Raw genomic sequence first — 19437 nt, 5'->3', positions numbered from 1 at the left:
CTATTTCTGCTCAACAAAACTTTGTTAAAAGAAGCTCTTCAGACAAAGTCACTGGTTCTTATCCCGACCACTTAGCAGTTCGGCAAAGAAATAAATAAGTCAATAAAAAGTGTGTCAGTCTTCAAGACCTTGGGTGGTCAAATTAAACGTTCCTGGAAACTCTGCAAGTCATTATTATATTTGACCAGCTGGAGGAACTTTAACTGCTTTTGATGTGACATAATGGTGTATATAGGGACTGAGATACTAAAGTGGAAGGGTCTTGTGATGATGGAAAAGAATCAGGAAGATGTGAGTTAAATGTAATCAATATCAACATTGAAATTCAAGTTTTCCTGATATGATGAAGCCAACACTTGCAACCCACACAATAAAACACAACCATTTTATTCAAACAAACATCTTCATACTAGCAATACACACACCAACAACCTTTTGTTCAGTTTGCCCAATTAAATATTCAAAGACTGTCTTGATGGTGTCTTTTACATCTTCTAAATAGATTGTGAGTATCATAACTTGTGGAGTTGCTTCTGTAACCACATCATCAACCATTTTCTCATCATTATTGAGAATTGCAGTAGTGGCCAGCAGTCATAAAGTTATTTTCAGCCTCAACAGTTTACATGTACACGCTTTAATCTGCAATATGATCTGGTTAATAAAATGCAAAGACAGAAACTAGAGTTTGATCATTTCAATTATAGTTTACAAATGTTGTTCACATTCATGGTTCCACAACACATTAGACTTTAATGACTAGATAATCACCTCACTCTCGGGTGCTGTTCATTGACCTGAAAAGCACAGATGAAAGAATTTTAAATAAATAGTGGAAGACTACAGATTGAAGCCAAATGTGAAAGCAGAAATGTGTTTGCTTTTAAGCAAGGACAGAGAACCAGTCCTTTTTTGTTCTAACATTGTTTAGACATTTTAATTGGGTCACTGTTTATCATCTTGATCATGTTTGTACTTGAAATAAGTATTGCTGCTTTTAACACTGAACAAACATGTTTGCTACCTGAGAAGGATCAACACCTTTAGTATAGATTCCTTTTCTCAGATCTATTCTCAGCTGCTGAACATGCTACTCCTGACCGAAGTTTGGGACACACTGTGCGAGTTTCACTGTCTTCACAAATTTTTGAAAAAAATAGGTGTTAACACACTGGTTTTTATTTTAAGACTGATAGACTGAGGATCACATACTTATCGACTGGACCTGGTCAGGGTTCACAAACTACAGGATTTATGAAGCCAACTAAAGTCAGCTGAGCCCGTAAAACTCATGGGGACTCTAGCAAGGGCTAAGGTTTGAAGGAGCAGTTTGAAGTTTGTATTATCCTCGGTGGCGATTTGTGGTTATGAGCATATTGTTGCATCCAGAACAGTCTGAACAAACTAAAACATGTTTGTTTGACTTCGACTGAGGTCAGCGGGTTCTCCTCAGACATGTGCAGGCTCCAGTTTTCACCCCAACTCACACTAAGATTTTCATTCTGACTCACCCTGCCAACAGTCCACAACTTGTGCAGACTGGCGCCAATTTGTCTGACTGGGAATCAGGGGTAAATTTGGGCAAAAACTTCATGTTGTATAACCCGAGCTTAATGTGTCTGTTCCAGAAGATTTTTGCTCTAATTTGCAAGGCAATTCTATTTTCTCAGTATTTAGGCCCTCATGAGGTAATTAGCATATTGAAAGAAAGTTATTAACCCTCTTGGTCATCATGTAAGTCATCTGAAACTCATGTAACATACTGCTTTTAAACAGATGGCAATGCTGTTCTGCCCGTATCTGGCATCTTATAAATGTTTTACCTTTAAAAACAAAATTCTGATGGCTTTCAGAAACAAAAACAGTCTGAGACAACAGATGAGACATTCAAATAAATATAAAGCGAATATGTGAATTTATATCATTGATGTTAAGAGTCTACATCTATACATCAAGGTACAATACAGAAATGCTCCTCAGGTATGAACCTGCAAAACTTGGATAAGGATTGCTCCTTTGAAAACATGAAAGTCCACATTTTGGACAGAGGAAAAGGAAAGACTAAGAAAAGGTGACATATTGAATCTATTTTTAATTGAAATAGCCTAAATTGTGGCCTAAAGCATCCACTAGTCATGTATAGTGATTTGTACTGATGTTTTAAAGCTCCATATACTTGTTTTAGTGATCTGTTGGTTTACAAGTTAGTGTATCAAACACACAACTAACCTCAGTCCGAACTTGAACACTTAATGGCTTTTGTGAACACACTTGTTACTTCCAAACTGAGAAGAAGATGAGAAACTTTCTCATTAGGTGACAAGAGAGGAAACCTTTCAGGTTGCTTAAACACCTGAGGAGTTTAATTTGTTTAAAATGAATTCAGGTTTGTTTCCCTTCTTGGTGGAGTCAATGATGAGCAGACGTGAACATAGAAATCACTCTTTTGTGCAGACCAAAACAAGAGACCAAAATGGAAAAAAGTGGTCTTGGTACAGTTCCAAGCAAACCTTGAAGCAGATAATGTGTATATGAGCCAATCGCAATTCAGTAAAGCTGTATGCTGGATTCTTGTTCCAAACACCTTTCCATAGCCAGGTTTGCACTGCATTGTGGGATGCATTAGAGTAAACTAAGTAATAACATATATTCTTTTCAAAAAGCATAAAGGCCTATCCATCTTGCAACCTGTCTTCTCAAAATCCTTCATTGTGCTTCTCAGATAGTCTTTTCCTGAAATAGTAACCAGAACCACAACAGTAATACATTTCAAATCTCAGTGTTTATTGCTAACATCTGATTCCTGTATTTACATTTTCTACTTTGGCCTTTGACACAATTGACGAATAAACAGCCAGAAAAATGTTTGCATGGTTTGTAGTGACGGATTTTGGTTTGCTTGGAGTTTTGAAAAGAAACCAACCAACTGGGAAAAGTTAAAGTTAACAAACTCATCAACTAATTTGGACTACAATAAACAAACTATAGGTAAGAAAATACCTGTAATTGAAATACTAGGAAGAAGAAAAAAAACAATAGCTAAACAAAGAAGTACTGAGACTGGGGTACTTTCTATGGGACACTCAAACGTTCTAGTCACGATAGCTCTATCAATGGGTTAATCCAGAAAAATTACACAGTGAAACGTTGAAGCATCGACTCTGGAGTACCTTCTACGGTAGAGGGAAGCATAGGGAACACAAACATTTAATGGCAGCAATAGGTCTAATAATAACATAATCTAAAAAAACACAAAGTTGAACATAGAAACATTTAATTAAGAGTACTTTTAAAGGAGAACAGAAGAAGGGCCTCAGCCGCACAGCTAAAAACAAGTCAGTAATCACAAGCAGCATATAAATGCAGCCACTTGGTTCTAGCTGACTTTATTCCCATACATGTACTGTATATATCCAGTCAGCTAAATCCAAATGGATTCTTTGAACAATTGAATTAGAATAATTTCTTATTAAAGTATGTAAGATGGACATTTTAAAGCACATCTGTAGAAAGGCTTTCAATTCAGTGTTTACATAATTACTTTGCCATCTGTATGCAGCGAAATGAAAACGAGATGTTATTTATGGACAGGTTATTGTTCCAGCATCACTGCCAATGCTCCAACCTCCGCTCTGTGGGCGGTGTGGCTGTTGGTGGTGTTTAGACCTACTACTGCTGTGGATAATCACACAGATGTACTGTAGGCATGCAGCGGGAGCAATATGGCAGGAAGGAGAGAGATAGTCAGGAAGATGGGCTGACATATCTCAGAAATCCTAAATTGTGGGAGTTGTGGGAGAAGCAGAGGTGATGAAATGGGATCAGCTCTCCAGACAGTCCCGCCGCCTGGCGCAGAGACATGTCTGACCGGGCCAAAGGTCCTGAGGTCGGTGATAAACGAGAGGAGCAGAGTGGACGTAGTTCAGACAAGATATTAATCTTAATCCACGAGAAGAGAGAAAAACCTGCAGCGAGGAAAATATTTATTGTGTAAGCACCACATCTATTTAAGGAGTCTTATTTCACTGAATCTAGAGAGTATGCGCCATGACTAATCTCTCCAGACGTTGCACAATAACAGATGTGAATGGAGCTCGGCAGGCCATCGGGATCATCAGGTGTGAGGAAAATAATGGCGACTTTCACATGAAGGTCACAACTACAACGACAAACAAGGAAAGGCAGGTTTGTCTTTGAAGTCGAGAGTTTGTTGCGCGCACCCGGGGGATATTCCACACTAGTTCATTAGGTTCCTGTATTTTACCACTTCAAAGATGGGACCCAATTTAGTCATGAAGACAGTTGTGAGCAGCGGAGAGGGTCATTTTCAAAGTGATGTTACTCTTCACAGCTTGAGCAGTAATGACATAGCTGCTTTGTCGGATGACTCTAAAGGAGCTTTATTCTTGTGTTTTGGGATACTCTATAATCCAACTAACACACAGTAAGCATCTGAATCTGTGAAACAGGATTCCACTCACTGTATTGTCCTTTGGCTTTTATAATAGTTCTGCAGAGGTCATAGCTCCTCTTTTTCGTGGCCATCTGTGCCTTCTAACACGTTGTTTGCTCTTTGTAAAAATGGCCGTCTTGACTGGATTCCCCTTTTAGAGTTTGCCCGTTTCATTCATTTCTCAACGGTCAGTTTCAGCATCTGATTTCACCGTCTAATTAGTCACACCGAGGCAGTGTAAAGTGTGATATTGGCTTACACAGGCTCCAGGCTCTGCTGTTAGTCCTGTGTGCAGTGTGGTGTGTCACCTCAGGCGGCGGCTGGTGGTAGAGTGAGGTGGCAGATAACAGTGGGGCGACTTACAACTGATACAAAATGAGACAAGGGTTGCTGTGTCTTGTGAATATTGATGAAGCCAGAGTGGAAGCCAAAAAAAACAAAGTAACATAAAGAAACCCACGGGCATTCTTTCAATGTATGCATCAACTTCTGGTATCGGATCAAGGTTGATTGATTTAGATTGTTTTGTATTCCAGTCAGTCAAAAATGACCTTGTAGAAAAATATTCACTCCCCAGAATGCCCCTTTTTTACATTTAGTCATGTTACAAACATAAAATTTGGTGTCTTTTCGTGGGATTTTATGCAACAAATCACATAAATGTGAAGGGGAAGGACTTGAAGCAAATTTCCACCCTAGCCACAGTTCCTCCTTTGGATCTGGACTTTGATTGGGCCATTCTGAATCTTAATCTGAATCTCTCCACTCCAAAACTGTCCTGCAACTTTGTATTTTGAAAAATAATTTAAAACAATGTAGTCTTTTCTTTCCACTTTGCGTCTATGCACCGTGTTGTGTTGGTTAACAAACAAAATTTGAATGCATTTAATAAAGTTTGTGTCAAAGTCTGGAAAGGTTTTAGCTGCATAATTCCTTTGAAAAAAAATTTATAGCAAAACTATATTTGTTGTTCCCAAAACACAAACAAACCATGGGCATAGTAACTGCACTAGAAATAAAATACAGTGCTGAGGGACTTTAAATTTGTTGTTGAAGAAATGACTCTGCTTTTCTCTTTATATAAGAAATTAGGACACATGAGTTTAAAGTGATATACTCCTTTAAGCTGCTGTTTACTCTTTATTTTAGTAGTTTTATGTCATATTTAATGTTAACTTTGTATTAGTTTTGTTACTTTTCTACTAGCAGGTTGCAAGTTCAAATCTGTGCTTTGCAGGTATTTGTTTGGGATGTTTGTTCTCCCTACACCTATATGGCTTTTCTGTTGGTACTCCAGGCTTCTCCCACAGTACAAAAACACATTAGGTTGACTGATTAAAAGAAAATTGACATAATGAGCCAGAATGAGTGTGCATCGTCATTTTGTGTATCTCGTTGTTGGCCTTGTGTTGCATTGGCGTCATGTCCTGAGTGTTGCCCACAGACAGCCAGTTCCAGCTTCCCACAAGCTGAAACCAAGAAGGACCAAGAAGGTGTGAATACATGGATGAATCTATTCTCCTGACCTTCATCTGATTTGAGATTGTTTTTGCTTGTGGGCCTGAATTAATTACATTTTATAAACTGTTTATCCGCTTTTTCTTTTTTAGATTTGATTCCTATGTCTTTGAGTAGCTGAGGCCAATTAACAAGCACCTAAAGACTCTCACTGAAAGGTGTTAAATTATTGTGAAAATCAGTAAATTCCTTTTGCTAACAAATTTGTTTGCTAAATTATCTCCTTTAAATTTCTATGATATGCACTTTCACAAAGTACTCATCAAAAGACAGCTTCTTATCTTGCCATGTATGTTGCCATATCTGAAAATGGGTTTTACATAATGTCCACAGATAAAAAACAAAGTTCACTGTGTCCTGTTGCATAGACAGCATTATACATTTGGAAATGAGACAAAAAGTAAAATGAGATGATAATAGAAGAGGAAAAGTAATTTAGTCCTTTTGCTGTAACATCATGTACACTTTAAACCTTTCATCACAAAATACTGACAGAATATATTAAAGGGCCCAGAATATACATGCATAATGTGACTACATTTTTCCACATTTTGAAAAAAATCAGTGGCTGCCTGGCTTAGCTGGAGATCACGTTTCATGTACTACAGTATCAAATGTGTAGGAAGGTGATGTTATTTGCTGTTATTTGCTGAATGTTATTTACTTAAAGCCGTGTGTCTCTTCAACCCATGGAAACACAAAGCCTATGTGCAATAGTGTGACGGGGTTTAACAGAACAATGGTTTAAAGCAGGAGGCCCTAGACTCAGACTTCAAAACCATTTATGTATTTAAAAAGGGGACATGTAAGCATTCTTTTTATTGCTAAATGTCACATTTTTTACCAGAAAATTTATATACACCATATTCCCAAAGTTGCCAGCTCATCCAATCAGATCATTACATTCAGGATTTCCAGTCACCCCAATGGCCACAGGTATATAAAATCTTGCACCTTGCCATGCCGACAGAAGGAAATAGTTGTGAAAAGATGGGTCACTCTAGATAAGTGACCCACCTGTGCAATTAGTCCAGTTGTGAACATTTATAAGTAGTTTTTATTCAACAGTTGGCTACTATACTAAAGTGGAAGTTATCAGGATCAACAGCAACTCAGCCACAAAGTGGTTGGCCACATCAAACCATTGAGTGGGGTGAGCAGATGCTGAGGTGCACATAGAGGTCACCAATTTTCTGCAATAGCTACAGACCTTCAATAGAGATGAAAGAAGTTTGGGTGGCAAAACAGCTGCATTTATTCCTTGCATCACCAAGTACAATTCAAAACATTTAGGTGTAAAGCACATGGCGACAGTGAAGGAGTTTTCTCTGAAGTGACAAAATATTTGGTAATTCTGTTGATCAATCTGAACAGGCCTTGCTAGGAGAACAACACTTGCCTGACTTCATTGTCAAATGTAAAGTTTAATGCAGACAGGATAATGGGGTGGGCTATTTTTAAGAAGTTGAGCCTTTGGTTCCAGAGAAAATAACTCTTAATTATTCCAAATACCAAGATATTTTTTGGCAATATTATGCACCAGACTATTTGGGGACCATTTAATCCCAGTTCCTGTTTCAATGAAAGCATAACATTTGGTGTAGAAGAACTTGACTGCCAGACCTCCTGGTAGCAGTAGAGTGTAGACTGTGAGCCAGGTCTTCTTGTCCAACACCAGTGTTGTAGTTTCTGGTCATTCAGAAACTAAACAGCCTGATAAACCTTGGGGAGAACCTTCCTAGACGTGTTGATGGGCCGACATCTTAGTAACACCTGGGTTAAGAATGTGATGTCACTCGAATCCATATGTGAGTAAAGGCAGATAAACAAATACTTACATACACAGCTCTGGAAAACATGGGAGTCCACTGCATTGAACCCCATTGAAAACCTCCTGGTTATTCCACCAAATATTGATTTCTGAACTCTTCCTGAGTTAAAACATTAGTATTGTTGTTTCTAAATTAATATAAACTTGACTTCTTTGCTTTATTTGAGGTCTGAAAGCAATACTCAGTTGTATTTTGACCATTTCTCATTTTCTTGTAATAAATACAAAATGTTTGCTTGGATTTTCAGCGACATGTTGTTACTAGCTCATAGAATAAAAGAACAATGTTCATTTTTACTAAAACATATACCTATAAAAAGTAAAATCAGAGAAACTGATCATTTTAAATGTTCTCTTATTTTTTTTCCAGAGCTATGTATAAAGTCTATCTAGAGTTGGAAAGGATGATGTAACATTTTGCAAGCTGAAAAATAACTAGCGTTGGTAGCCGTGTGATTTTTTTCTGTGAAGTAAAAAAGTTTAATTCTTCTCTCAGTGTAGAAAATGAGATATTTCAATGTATTTAAAATAAAATAGTCCAGTAAGAAAATTTCTGTATTTACATTTGTTACAATTTACTGTCAGTAGTATGAAAGTTAACATTGTAGAAATTATACAATTTGTTTAAAGACCATGCAACAAAATGATTATTCAGATTTTAGGTCATTTGGATTTGACCTTTAGCATACAGTATGATTTTAACAGCTCATGCTTCCTCAGAGGTCTATCTAAGTGCTGCAGCTCTATGTAATAAACCATCTGGTGGATCAGAGCAGGGCTTCACTTGTAATGTCTGATTTCACAAAACAGTATCGCAACAACCCAAAGTGAGACAAGATGGTTGGAAAATAGCTGTCTGCTGTGTCTATGTTTAACATGTTGTCTGCGGATTTGGTTGAATGCAAAACATTTTGTTTTTGCTGTTTTGAAATCTTGTTTTTCCCGTTTTCTTATTCTGCATCTGTGACATCAATTTTGTCTGAACTGATGTTTTTCAGTTAGCTGACACTTAAAACACATATTTTCGGTCACTCTGGATATTGATTTTTTTTTGTGTGTGACTGTGACAGCTTGATTTAGTTTTTTTAATCTGCTCTGGCATAAACTAACTCAAGCATATTTCTTAAAAATGTATACATTTCGTCAACATCCGAATGTAAATCAATTTTTCCAGTTTCAGAGTCCTTGCAGCTCTCTGCTTTGATCCTTTTTGATAGCAGTGTTGCAGCACTTTCTAGGTGATAAAAACAGGCAAATTAATACATGATGCAAGGTCTCATTGGGGAGAAAAATAATGTCTGGCTTCACAAATAATTTTTAAAGCTTTCAGCTGATGAGTTTATTAAATCGTACAATCTGTTCAGTGCTCCTCTGTCAATGCATTGACACAAACCATCTCCATCCATCCATCCATCTTCTTCCGCTTATCCGAGGTCGGGTCGCGGGGGTAGCAGCTTCAGAAGGGAGGCCCAGACTTCCCTCTCCCCAGCCACTTCTTCCAGCTCCTCCGGGGGAATCCCGAGGCGTTCCCAGGCCAGCCGAGAGACATAGTCCCTCCAGCGTGTCCTGGGTCTTCCCCGGGGCCTCCTCCCGGTGGGACGTGCCCGGAACACCTCACCAGGGAGGCGTCCAGGAGGCATCCTGACCAGATGCCCAAGCCACCTCAACTGGCTCCTCTCGATGTGAAGGAGCAGCGGCTCTACTCTGAGTCCCTCCCGGATGACTGAGCTTCTCACCCTATCTCTAAGGGAGAGCCCAGCCACCCTACGGAGAAAACCCATTTCGGCCGCTTGTATCCGCGATCTCGTTCTTTCGGTCATGACCCAAAGCTCATGACCATAGATGAGGGTGGGAACGTAGATCGACCGGTAAATCGAGAGCTTCGCTTTTTGGCTCAGCTCTCTCTTCACCACGACGGACCGGTACAGCGCCCGCTTGACAGCAGACGCTGCGCCAATCCGCCTGTCGATCTCCCGCTCCCTTCTTCCCCCATTCGTGAACAAGATCCCGAGATACTTAAACTCCTCCACTTGGGGCAGGACACCCCCCCTGACCCGGAGAAGGCACTCTACCCTTTTCCGGCTCAAGACCATGGCCTCGGATTTGGAGGCACTGATCCCCATCCCGGCCGCTTCACACTCGGCTGCGAACCGATCCAGCGAGAGCTGCAGATCACGATCTGATGAAGCCAAAAGGACCACATCGTCTGCGAAAAGCAGAGATGAGATCCTGAGGCCACCAAATCGGATCCCCTCAACACCTTGGCTGCGCCTAGAAATTCTGTCCATGAAAGTGATGAACAGAATCGGTGACAAAGGGCAGCCCTGGCGGAGTCCAACTCTCACCGGAAACGAGCCCGACTTACTGCCGGCAATGCGGACCAGACTCTGACACCGGTCATACAGGGACCTGACTGCCCGTATCAAAGGGCCCGGTACCCCATACTCCCGGAGAACCCCCCACAGGGCTCCCCGAGGGACACGGTCGAACGCCTTCTCCAAGTCCACAAAACACATGTAGACTGGTTGGGCGAACTCCCATGCACCCTCCAGGACCCTGCTGAGGGCGTAGAGCTGGTCCAGTGTTCCACGACCAGGACGAAAACCACACTGCTCTTCCTGAATCCGAGGTTCGACTATCCGACGGACCCTCCTCTCCAGGACCCCTGAATAGACCTTGCCAGGGAGGCTTAAGAGTGTGACCCCTCTATAATTGGAGCACACCTTCCGGTCCCCCTTTTTGAACAGGGGGACCACCACCCCAGTCTGCCAATCCAGGGGAACTGCCCCCGATGTCCATGCGATATTGCATGGACATGGACAAACCATCTCAGCAAAGCTAAATGTGTGTTTTTTTTTAGATTACTGCACTAAGTGGTCATAATTCCATCTAATGAAAATTTGCCTGTTTATTTCAGCTCAGGGATCACTCAACACGCTGTCTGCTGTGTACCCTCGTAAATGCTGCTGCGCCATATTGATTCCTGGATTTATTGATGAGCAGTATTCAAGCTCGACGTCAAATCTCACCCCCCTCTTCTAGCTGTCATCTCACTACGACATCTCTCTCATTTATTAGGTGGTCTACAGGAATAATGAGTTCAGACTGGAACTGTCACGGCTGGCTGAGCAGCGGGACCCCAAGATCAGTATCCATGGCGACCTGATATTCAGCTGTGAAAACGTGGAAGCTCTGGAGCCGGTCACCTTCGACACGCCGTCTGCCTACCTGACATTGCCCAGGTGGAACACAAAGAAGACCGGCGCCATATCTTTCGACTTCCGCACCACAGAGCCCAGCGGCCTGCTGCTGTTCAGCCACGGCAGCCAGCAGGGAGAGCTGCCCGACAGGAAGCCCCGCGCAGACTTCTTCGCCATAGAGCTGCTGGAGGGATTTCTCTACCTGGCCATGGACATGGGCTCTGGCAGCATTAAGATTAAGGCCAGCAACAAGAGGCTTGACGATGGCGAGTGGTGGCATGTGGACTTCCAGAGAAAGGGGCGCAATGGTGAGATAATTTCATGCATTTGTGAAGGCGAGGGGTGGAGGTGGGGAGCCTTCTGTCTGCTTCTGTGTGTCTCCAGTTTTAGCTGTTGAGCATAAAGGCCTCCAAGCTGTGAAATTGCCATATGCCAGCATGGATACAGTGACATCCGCACGTTCCTGCTGCTTTTTATTCGCTGCAGTGAAACAGGCGCACATATTAGGTTTTAATTATGATGATATTTTGGGATGGTGTAATCTCGAAATGACATTTTGAAATTTGTGTTAACCTATTTCACAAGTGGCCAATTATACAGTTACCTTGTTCAAGTGAAACTGTTAAATGGCTGCTGTATTTAAGTAATGAAAATGTCTTATTAGCAGAATCCAAGTGAGACACACTGATCTTTTCGTTTGTATTCCTGCTATGCATAAGTGAGAAGTACCCATATAGCTTGAAGGTTTTTTTTTTTAAACCACAGTTTTCATTTTAGTTTTGTTGAGATTCGTATATTTTAGACCAACACAAATTGCCACATAGTTTTCAAAAGATTTTCTTTTCTTTTGAAAACTATTGAAAACGAAGGATCATGGTGTGCATTTGTCTTCATTCCCTCTAAGTCAATATTTTGTAGAACCATCTTTCCCTGCAGTTACATCTTCTGATCTTTTGGGAATTGATTCTTTCGGCTTAGCGCATGAAAATTCTCTGCAAAATCACTTAACACTGCAAGTACCAGAGAAAGGCTCATTTAGACTGAATGGAGAGCAACTGTGAACAGACATTTTCAAGTTTTGCCACAAATTCACAAATGGGTTGAGGTCTTGATTTGACTTGACTTGGTCATTCTACCACATGAATATGTTTTGATCTAAAACAGCCTATTGTAGCTATGGCTGTAAGTTTTGGGAAGTTTTCTGCTAGAAAATTCCATTTTAATCTCAACGCTTTATCAGTCTAACATTTTTTTTCTGTTATTGCCACCTATTTAGCTCCTTTCATTCCTTCATCACATCAAACCAACTTTTCAAAAGAAAACACTCCTGTGGCGTGATGCTGCGACCAATACTTTTTCTTGTGACAATAGTGTGTTCATGGCTGTACTTTAGTTATCTTTTACACAGTAGTTAACATGTGCATTATAACTTTAAATTTTGTGAGCACCTTGTTCTATATGTTTTCACATTTCTTTTCTCTTCCATATAGAGATTTCCCCAAATGAGCTATGGAGCTCTGCAGCTCCTCCAGTGTTACCATAAGCCTCATGGCTGCTTCTTTTTATTTGTGCTGAGTTAAAATCATAAACAGGTGGACAGTGTTTAATAATTTAATAATTTGGTGACTTCTAACATTCTGTCTACGCTGAATTTCACTGAGGAAAAACAGAGTAATTTGTAAAAAAATTAAATAAATAAAACCATGTATCCTTTTCTTTTCACTTCACAACTATCTGGACCTTAGTGTTGCTCAATTACATGGAAACAATTTTCACATAAGACTAAGCTCAAGAGCACTGAATACGCTTATGAGTCACTGTTATACAGTGAGCAAAATGTGGATATCTAATTTGAACCTTCATTCAAATTTTAAGCTCTTAAACACTGAGCAATGTCTTCATGTGGATCCTTCAAAATTAGCGAGTTGGTTCCCATTACCGCAGCCTTATACTTTGTTTATGCATATCACTCAGCACCACCCACACCCAGCTGCTGTTTCCTTTTTCTTTTCCAAAGCATCAAAACCCTTCTACGAGTTCAAATTGGTTCAGTGTTAATGTCCACCCCACAGGCTTCATCTCAGTGAACAGCCAGAGCATCCCCTTCACCGCCAACGAGGGCAGTGAGATCCTTGACCTGGATGGAGACATGTATCTGGGAGGTTTACCCGAAGATCGGCAAGCCCTCATTCTGCCCCCTGAGGTGTGGACAGCCTCCCTCGGCCTCGGCTTCGTGGGCTGCGTGAGGGACCTGTTCATCGATGGACAGAGCCGCAACCTGTGGAGGCTGGCCGAGGTGCAGAGCGCCGTGGGTGTCAGCAGTTTCTGCACCAGGGAGACTCATCTGAGGTGCTCCAGAGACACGTGCGCCAATGGCGGACACTGCAGAGAGGGCTGGAATCGGCATATTTGCGACTGCGGCGGCACAGGCTATGTGGGTCCCAGCTGTGAGAAGGGTAAGAGTCTCTGGAAGGGATGGTGGTGGTGCTGCATGGAGGGGACAAGTGATTTTAAAATGCTGCAGGGATGCTTTTAGCACACTTTGGGTTGTATTTTATTTATTAGGCGAGGTGTAAAAAGTGACTGCACAGACAGGAATAATGTAGATACAGAGAAAATTTATCATCTGACCTAATATCCCAGGCCTCCACAGAAATTTAATTTGCGGTTGCAAGGGGATCATTCTTTAGATTCTCATATGTATTTAAATGAGATCCGTGAACTCACCTCCAAATATTGCTTTATGTCTTGAAAGCAGTTTGGTAAAAATTACAGCACACTGGGAAAAAAATAATGTTTTATTTAAGGCCTTCTAAAGTAAATAGCAGTATTTTCCCACAGTCGAGTAGTTCATTAATGAATTGTCTGTGTTGTGTGGGTGCGTGTGTGTTGTGCGTTTCATTAGGGATGCACTGGTGCTTGGGAAGAGTCGTTCACCCTGAATCGCTTTGCATTATCCATGCAGATGGTTTTCTCACGGAGAGGCCAAATTACGCAGATCCATTGGCAGCTAATAATATGACGGATGTATGAAAATCCCTCCTGTATTGCATTGGGATGGGAATAAATCCTTCGGAAATTTAATTGCCGCTGCATTTCTCACCCCCTGCCTTCATCTGCTCCAGGCTTTTTCTGCCATCTAGTGCGGCTGATGAAAACTGCAGTCTAAAACTTTATCATTCTGTCCCCAAGATTGTCTCAACAGGGGATTCAGGGTTTTTTTCATAAATGCTGTTTATTTTTTTATTTAGTGTTTATTGATTTCAGTGTCCACTCCTGTTCCCTAATTGCACAGAGGCCACAGCAGTGAGCTATGATGGCAGCATGTATCTGAAGGTGGTGCTGCCGAGGACGCTGCACACAGAGGCCGAGGACGTGTCCCTGCGGTTCATGTCCCAGAGGGCCTTTGGTTTGCTGATGGCCACCACATCTCAGCAGTCAGCGGACACCTTACGCGTGGAGCTGGACGGAGGCAGAGTCAAACTCACTGTCAACCTGGGTAAAGCTGCTGCAGCAAATTTAAGCAGATCATTCCACCTGACTTATCAGGACGTGTCACCTAGACAAATGAAATTTGTTTAGTTAGACTTTCTTCCATTCACATCTTCATGCACAATAACTACAGTTGTCTAAAAAGATAAACACATCTCCCGTCTGTCTGTTGGAGCTTGAAATCGTTTTAATGTTGAATTTGACCAAAAATCTGAACTACTGAAGTAGAAAACTCTTGCTATGATCATTCACACCTAACATTAAAAGTCTTATTTTGAAACTCTTGAGGCGTTTCGTTATGTAGCAAAAGTTGTGCTACATAACTTGTGTCATTTTTAGCGACTTATGGGTTAAGTCACTAAATATCTTAACCCATAAAAAGGTGCAGCCATATGGAGCAAGTATTGTTGTTTTTACTGCATGAATTTATTTACAATAAAAAAATGTTTTTGCTTGAAAAGGGACTCTAGATTCAGTAGAGATTGTTCATTTGAATGTATTTAATGTGAATAATAAATGTAGGTATGCAGATTAACAAAATCGCGCATAACTGGGTGTAATCTGCACCCCTAGAAAGTGAAAGTGAGCAAGACAGTGCTATTCATACACTTTTGGAGTGATTTTGGTAGGCAAGTTTGCAATTGTCCTATGACTTTTCCATTTCGGATAACGACTCTCACTGTGTTTGCTGAAGTCCCAAAGTCTCAGACTTGAATGTCTTTAGATTGGAGCTTGAAGTGTTACTTTATATGATCCATTTTGTCTCCTTGATGTTGACTCAATTCCTTGATTCAACAGTTCAAACAGTAATCAGGAGTGGGTGTGAAAACTTATTAAGAATGGTTTAAATATAGTCAATTTATGGTTTAACATTTGAATATAATTTTGAAAAACATAATTTTGCAAACCCACAAAATATATAATTGTCCATGCTGATTTTGAGCGCAAAATTAGCACAATGACAATATGACAAGATCAGTGACGTGCGGTGAGGTTCATAGCGGGTGAGGCACTGACTTAATCATAATCAGATTTACAAATATAGACACCCTGCGTGTTATTGTTTACATATGGAAATTTCGCGCATGCGGACAAGCTGGAGGGCACGAAGACTATTCTTTTACATGTAATCCATAGCTGCGCTGCCGCAGTAGAATAAATCCGTTAACTCAATTAAACTTGGACATGTAGATATTATTAATTTCGTGCTGTGCTCCACAGCAAAGCGGAAACCCCGTTTAAGTACAACTCAAAACCACGTATTTCTCGCTTTCTGTATCAGCAGACTCTTTACCATAGCGACTGACAACAACGCCACAAAAAACAAACACTGAAATGTTTCCCACACAAAAAGCAGAACATTCAGTCTATTGCAGTAGCATGGTTTTAGGCTTCATTGTGATTATTAATAAGTGATTGCTGTGGTAAGAGGAGAAAACTATAAATATATCGCTGCACTTTACTGTATGGCTAACTCCATGGCTAGCTCGCGGTTATCGTCTCTTACTCTGCAGTTGTGGAGTCACAATGTCTGGGATCATGAGCGCCCCCTGCCATGAAGCAAGAGAACTGCCTGCCTCACCTCGAATCTGTTCTCTGCCGTTTCTGATCGCTCCTTAGCACACGAAACACGTTACACACACAGTTGGTGACAAAAAAAAAAAAACTGTACATTATATACAGTACAGACCAAAGGTTTGGACACACCTTTCTAATTCAATGGGTTTTCTTTATTTTCATGACTATTTATAAGGCAAGAAATCCCACTTATTAACCTGACAGGTTGACCTATGAAGTGAAAACCATTTCAGGTGACGACCTCTTGAAGCTCATCAAGAAAATGCAGAGTGTGTGCAAAGCAGTAATCACAGCAAAAGGTTGCTACTTTGAAGAAACTAGAATATAAGGGGTATTTTCAGTTGTTTTACACTTTTTTGTTTAGTGCATATTTCCACATGTGTTATTCATAGTTTTGATGCCTTCAGTGTGAATCTACAATGTCAATAGTCATGAAAATAAAGGAAACTCATTGAATTAAAAGGTGTGTCCAAACCTTTGGTCTGTACTGTACATAAGTTAAATTATGAAAAATTAGTTCATACATTAAATGTTTTTAACCATTTTATTGGCGACGTTCAGATAGGAGGAACTTGCTCCCATAGAATGGCAGCCAGTGAAGTTAGCGAGAGCTTGCGCAATCCCAGGTGAGGCTCAACTCGCTGCTGCCTCACATGCATTTGAATGCTGAAATGCGAAAATTCAGCGATTTTAAAGAGAAAAAAAATCAAAAGCTAAATGAAAAACAAATACTTTGTAGTACAAACCACAGGGTAAAAATAGCAATTAAAATTATTTTATCATTATTTTTCCATGATGACAGGTGAGCCTGTGCCTCACTTGCCTCCCCTGACCGCATGCCACTGGATAGGATGTTGGAGCCAGAGTTAGTATGCACATTCTTGTAGTCAATTCACTTCATTTAAAATCACCCTGACCCTCTGTGTATTGTCCTAATTTCATTACGAGAGTCATTGTTATATATAAAAAAGAAAGTACAGGGAGTGGCTTTGACATTTGATAAAAATCAGTGTTTCCATGGTAGCCTGGTCAAATTAAGCAGTGCAGATCAGTTATTCAGATTTTCTCGGTGGAAAAGCAAATCAATTACACTCGTGCGTGTTTAAGGAAATACTGTGGAAATTTTAACCTTTATTGAAAAGGTTTTGGCACAGAAAGACAAACGGAGAGATTGCCATCTGGAACCATTTAAGCTTCAGTCATGTGGTAGGCAACATTATATAACAGAAAATGTGTCATGTTTAATGAGTTTAAAGTAGAGGCACTCTACCAGGCAGACAAGTACCAGGAATAAGCAGAGTAAAAGGTTATATTTATAAAGGCAACAAGAAACTTGCATATAATGCACAAGGGAAACAGAATGTGGAGCGTGGGCAGCATAATGCAGGGAACGCGATGCAAATAATAGTGAAAACCAGTGAGCTTATGCTTGGGAAAGGATGGAGAATGATATAGGGACTTGTTAAACAAAAAAAGAGGAAGTTTCTGATGAGCTGTTAATGCAAACCAAACAGGCAGACTGAGGGAAAGTGACTATTCCATTGGTAAAATTTAATTTAAGTATTAAATTAAAAAATTTAAATATTGACTTTAATTAAAGTGCAAAATATAATGCTTCCACCATCTTAGTCAAACAAAACCCTTTTCAATGAGCTTATTTGTGCTTTAATAAAGCCCAACAAAACAAGGGATGCTGCACCTTTTTAAACAACTGTACATGTGCATGTTTCGTCTGCCTCTTTATTTCTCTCTAGCTATACCTGTCTCCCTGTCTCTCTCCTCTCAGTTCATCCTGGGGTCGGGTCCCACCCGACTGTCTCGGCTCTATCAGCCCTTCAATGGCTTGTCTGCAGTTCAAGGAGAGGGCAGTCAGAGACCTGATCCATCATTACGCTGAAATATCACCACTTAAACTCCTCACACTGTAGATGGACCCATTGTCGTTCCTTCCCCTCACATTTGCTGGCTTGTCCAGTTTAGAGACACTTCACTGAGCAGGAAGCGCCAGTGATGGACACACACACAGACACAGAGACTCAAAGAAACACATACACACGCCAGCATCAGAAAACTCTCAGGTCTCTGGGTGTCTGTTTCCACTGCTCTGTGATGGTTGACAGCTTGAGAGCACTCCGCCGCCACCTGATTTACACCAGTCTATTGTTGTACATTTCTTCAGGTTGTCTAAATTTTCCAAAGTTTAGTGTGTTTTATCTGGATTAATCTATTTTTGAGTTGAAAAATGTTATTTCTTATTAACTTGAAAGATCCAATCAGTTTTGGATGTCAATAATGCATTAGATTTGTGCTTTAATAGTTTCGTAAGGTGTAAGTTTGCCTGTGGCTGCAGGTTGTGCAAATCACCTCTTTTCCTCCCTGTTTAACATCGTAAATAAATTGCCATTAAATCTGCAGAATGAGGCTTAATGGCAACTTCAGTTGAAATACCATACATTCTTTGAATAAAGGTGCATCAGCCTAAACATTTAGAGAGTTAACTATCAAACCAGCAATGCATTAATCAAAATCGCATCAGTCAGTTTGTATTACTTAATAACCAAACAGTTCTTGGGATCAAGTGTTTACTTTGTTCTTATTCTTCCCTTCATGTACTGTATACAGGGTTTCAGTACAGACTAAAGATGAAAAGGAGTGGTTTTAATTGTGCATAGTAAATCATTCAGTTCTTTTAATATTCATTTTGCACATGAATAAAGAATTGCCATTCAAAAAGTCAACTGTCATAAAACTTGCATACAAACAACTGAAGTTCTGAGAGCTGTACTGCAGGAGAATAATATAATATAATATAATATAATATAATATAATATAATATAATATAATATACAAATAAACTTTCATGAAAACTCATAATGAAAAAATGGTTTATTCAGACTGTAAGGTGCTCCTGAGTCCAAGTCGCATCGGTGAAAAAATATGTCATGAAGATAAGAAAAACATAAGCCGCATTTATTTAGAAATCGTCAATCACGTTGGGGACCTTGACCATCATAATGATATGACCCAGTAACATGTTTTGTTCAGTCAACAGCTTTTCAATAACATGCGGAAAATGACTTTCTGCAGCACTAAAGTCACAAATGGCTTCACTCAGCTGGTGAAGTACACATCCGAGCAGAGACGCATGCAGAGTAAATCTAGAGTGGAATGGACCAGGGCATAAAGACGTAACTGCATTGATCACAAGCTTTAGCTTGTACAATTTAAGCTAGCCTAAGATGGTTGAAGTACATGAGTATACTAAAATCTGTTTGAAGGTACAAAAGGAAGTGACAAGAGACGAAATAGTAATGTTTGGGTAACAAACAAGGTGCACATTGGTCAAGGAGTGAAATGACCGGAAG

General features: G+C 40.2%; 1 protein-coding gene across 6 annotated transcripts in view; it reads left to right on the top strand.

Moving 5' to 3' along the window:
* Nucleotides 1–19437, top strand: part of nrxn2a (neurexin 2a) — a 173955-nt gene that overhangs the window by 68498 nt on the left and 86020 nt on the right. For all 6 annotated transcript variants that reach the window (XM_028032454.1, XM_028032456.1, XM_028032453.1 and 3 more), the window contains 3 exons: nt 10881–11310; nt 13075–13458; nt 14298–14501. In XM_028032454.1, the coding sequence (XP_027888255.1) occupies nt 10881–11310; nt 13075–13458; nt 14298–14501 (1018 nt within the window). The remainder of the gene's footprint in view (nt 1–10880; nt 11311–13074; nt 13459–14297; nt 14502–19437) is intronic.

The sequence above is a fragment of the Xiphophorus couchianus genome, chromosome 11, assembly GCF_001444195.1.
Source record: "Xiphophorus couchianus chromosome 11, X_couchianus-1.0, whole genome shotgun sequence".
Lineage (NCBI taxonomy): Eukaryota > Metazoa > Chordata > Actinopteri > Cyprinodontiformes > Poeciliidae > Xiphophorus > Xiphophorus couchianus.
The sequence above is the reverse complement of the archived record's forward strand: the minus strand, read 5'-3'. Positions and strand labels throughout refer to the sequence as shown.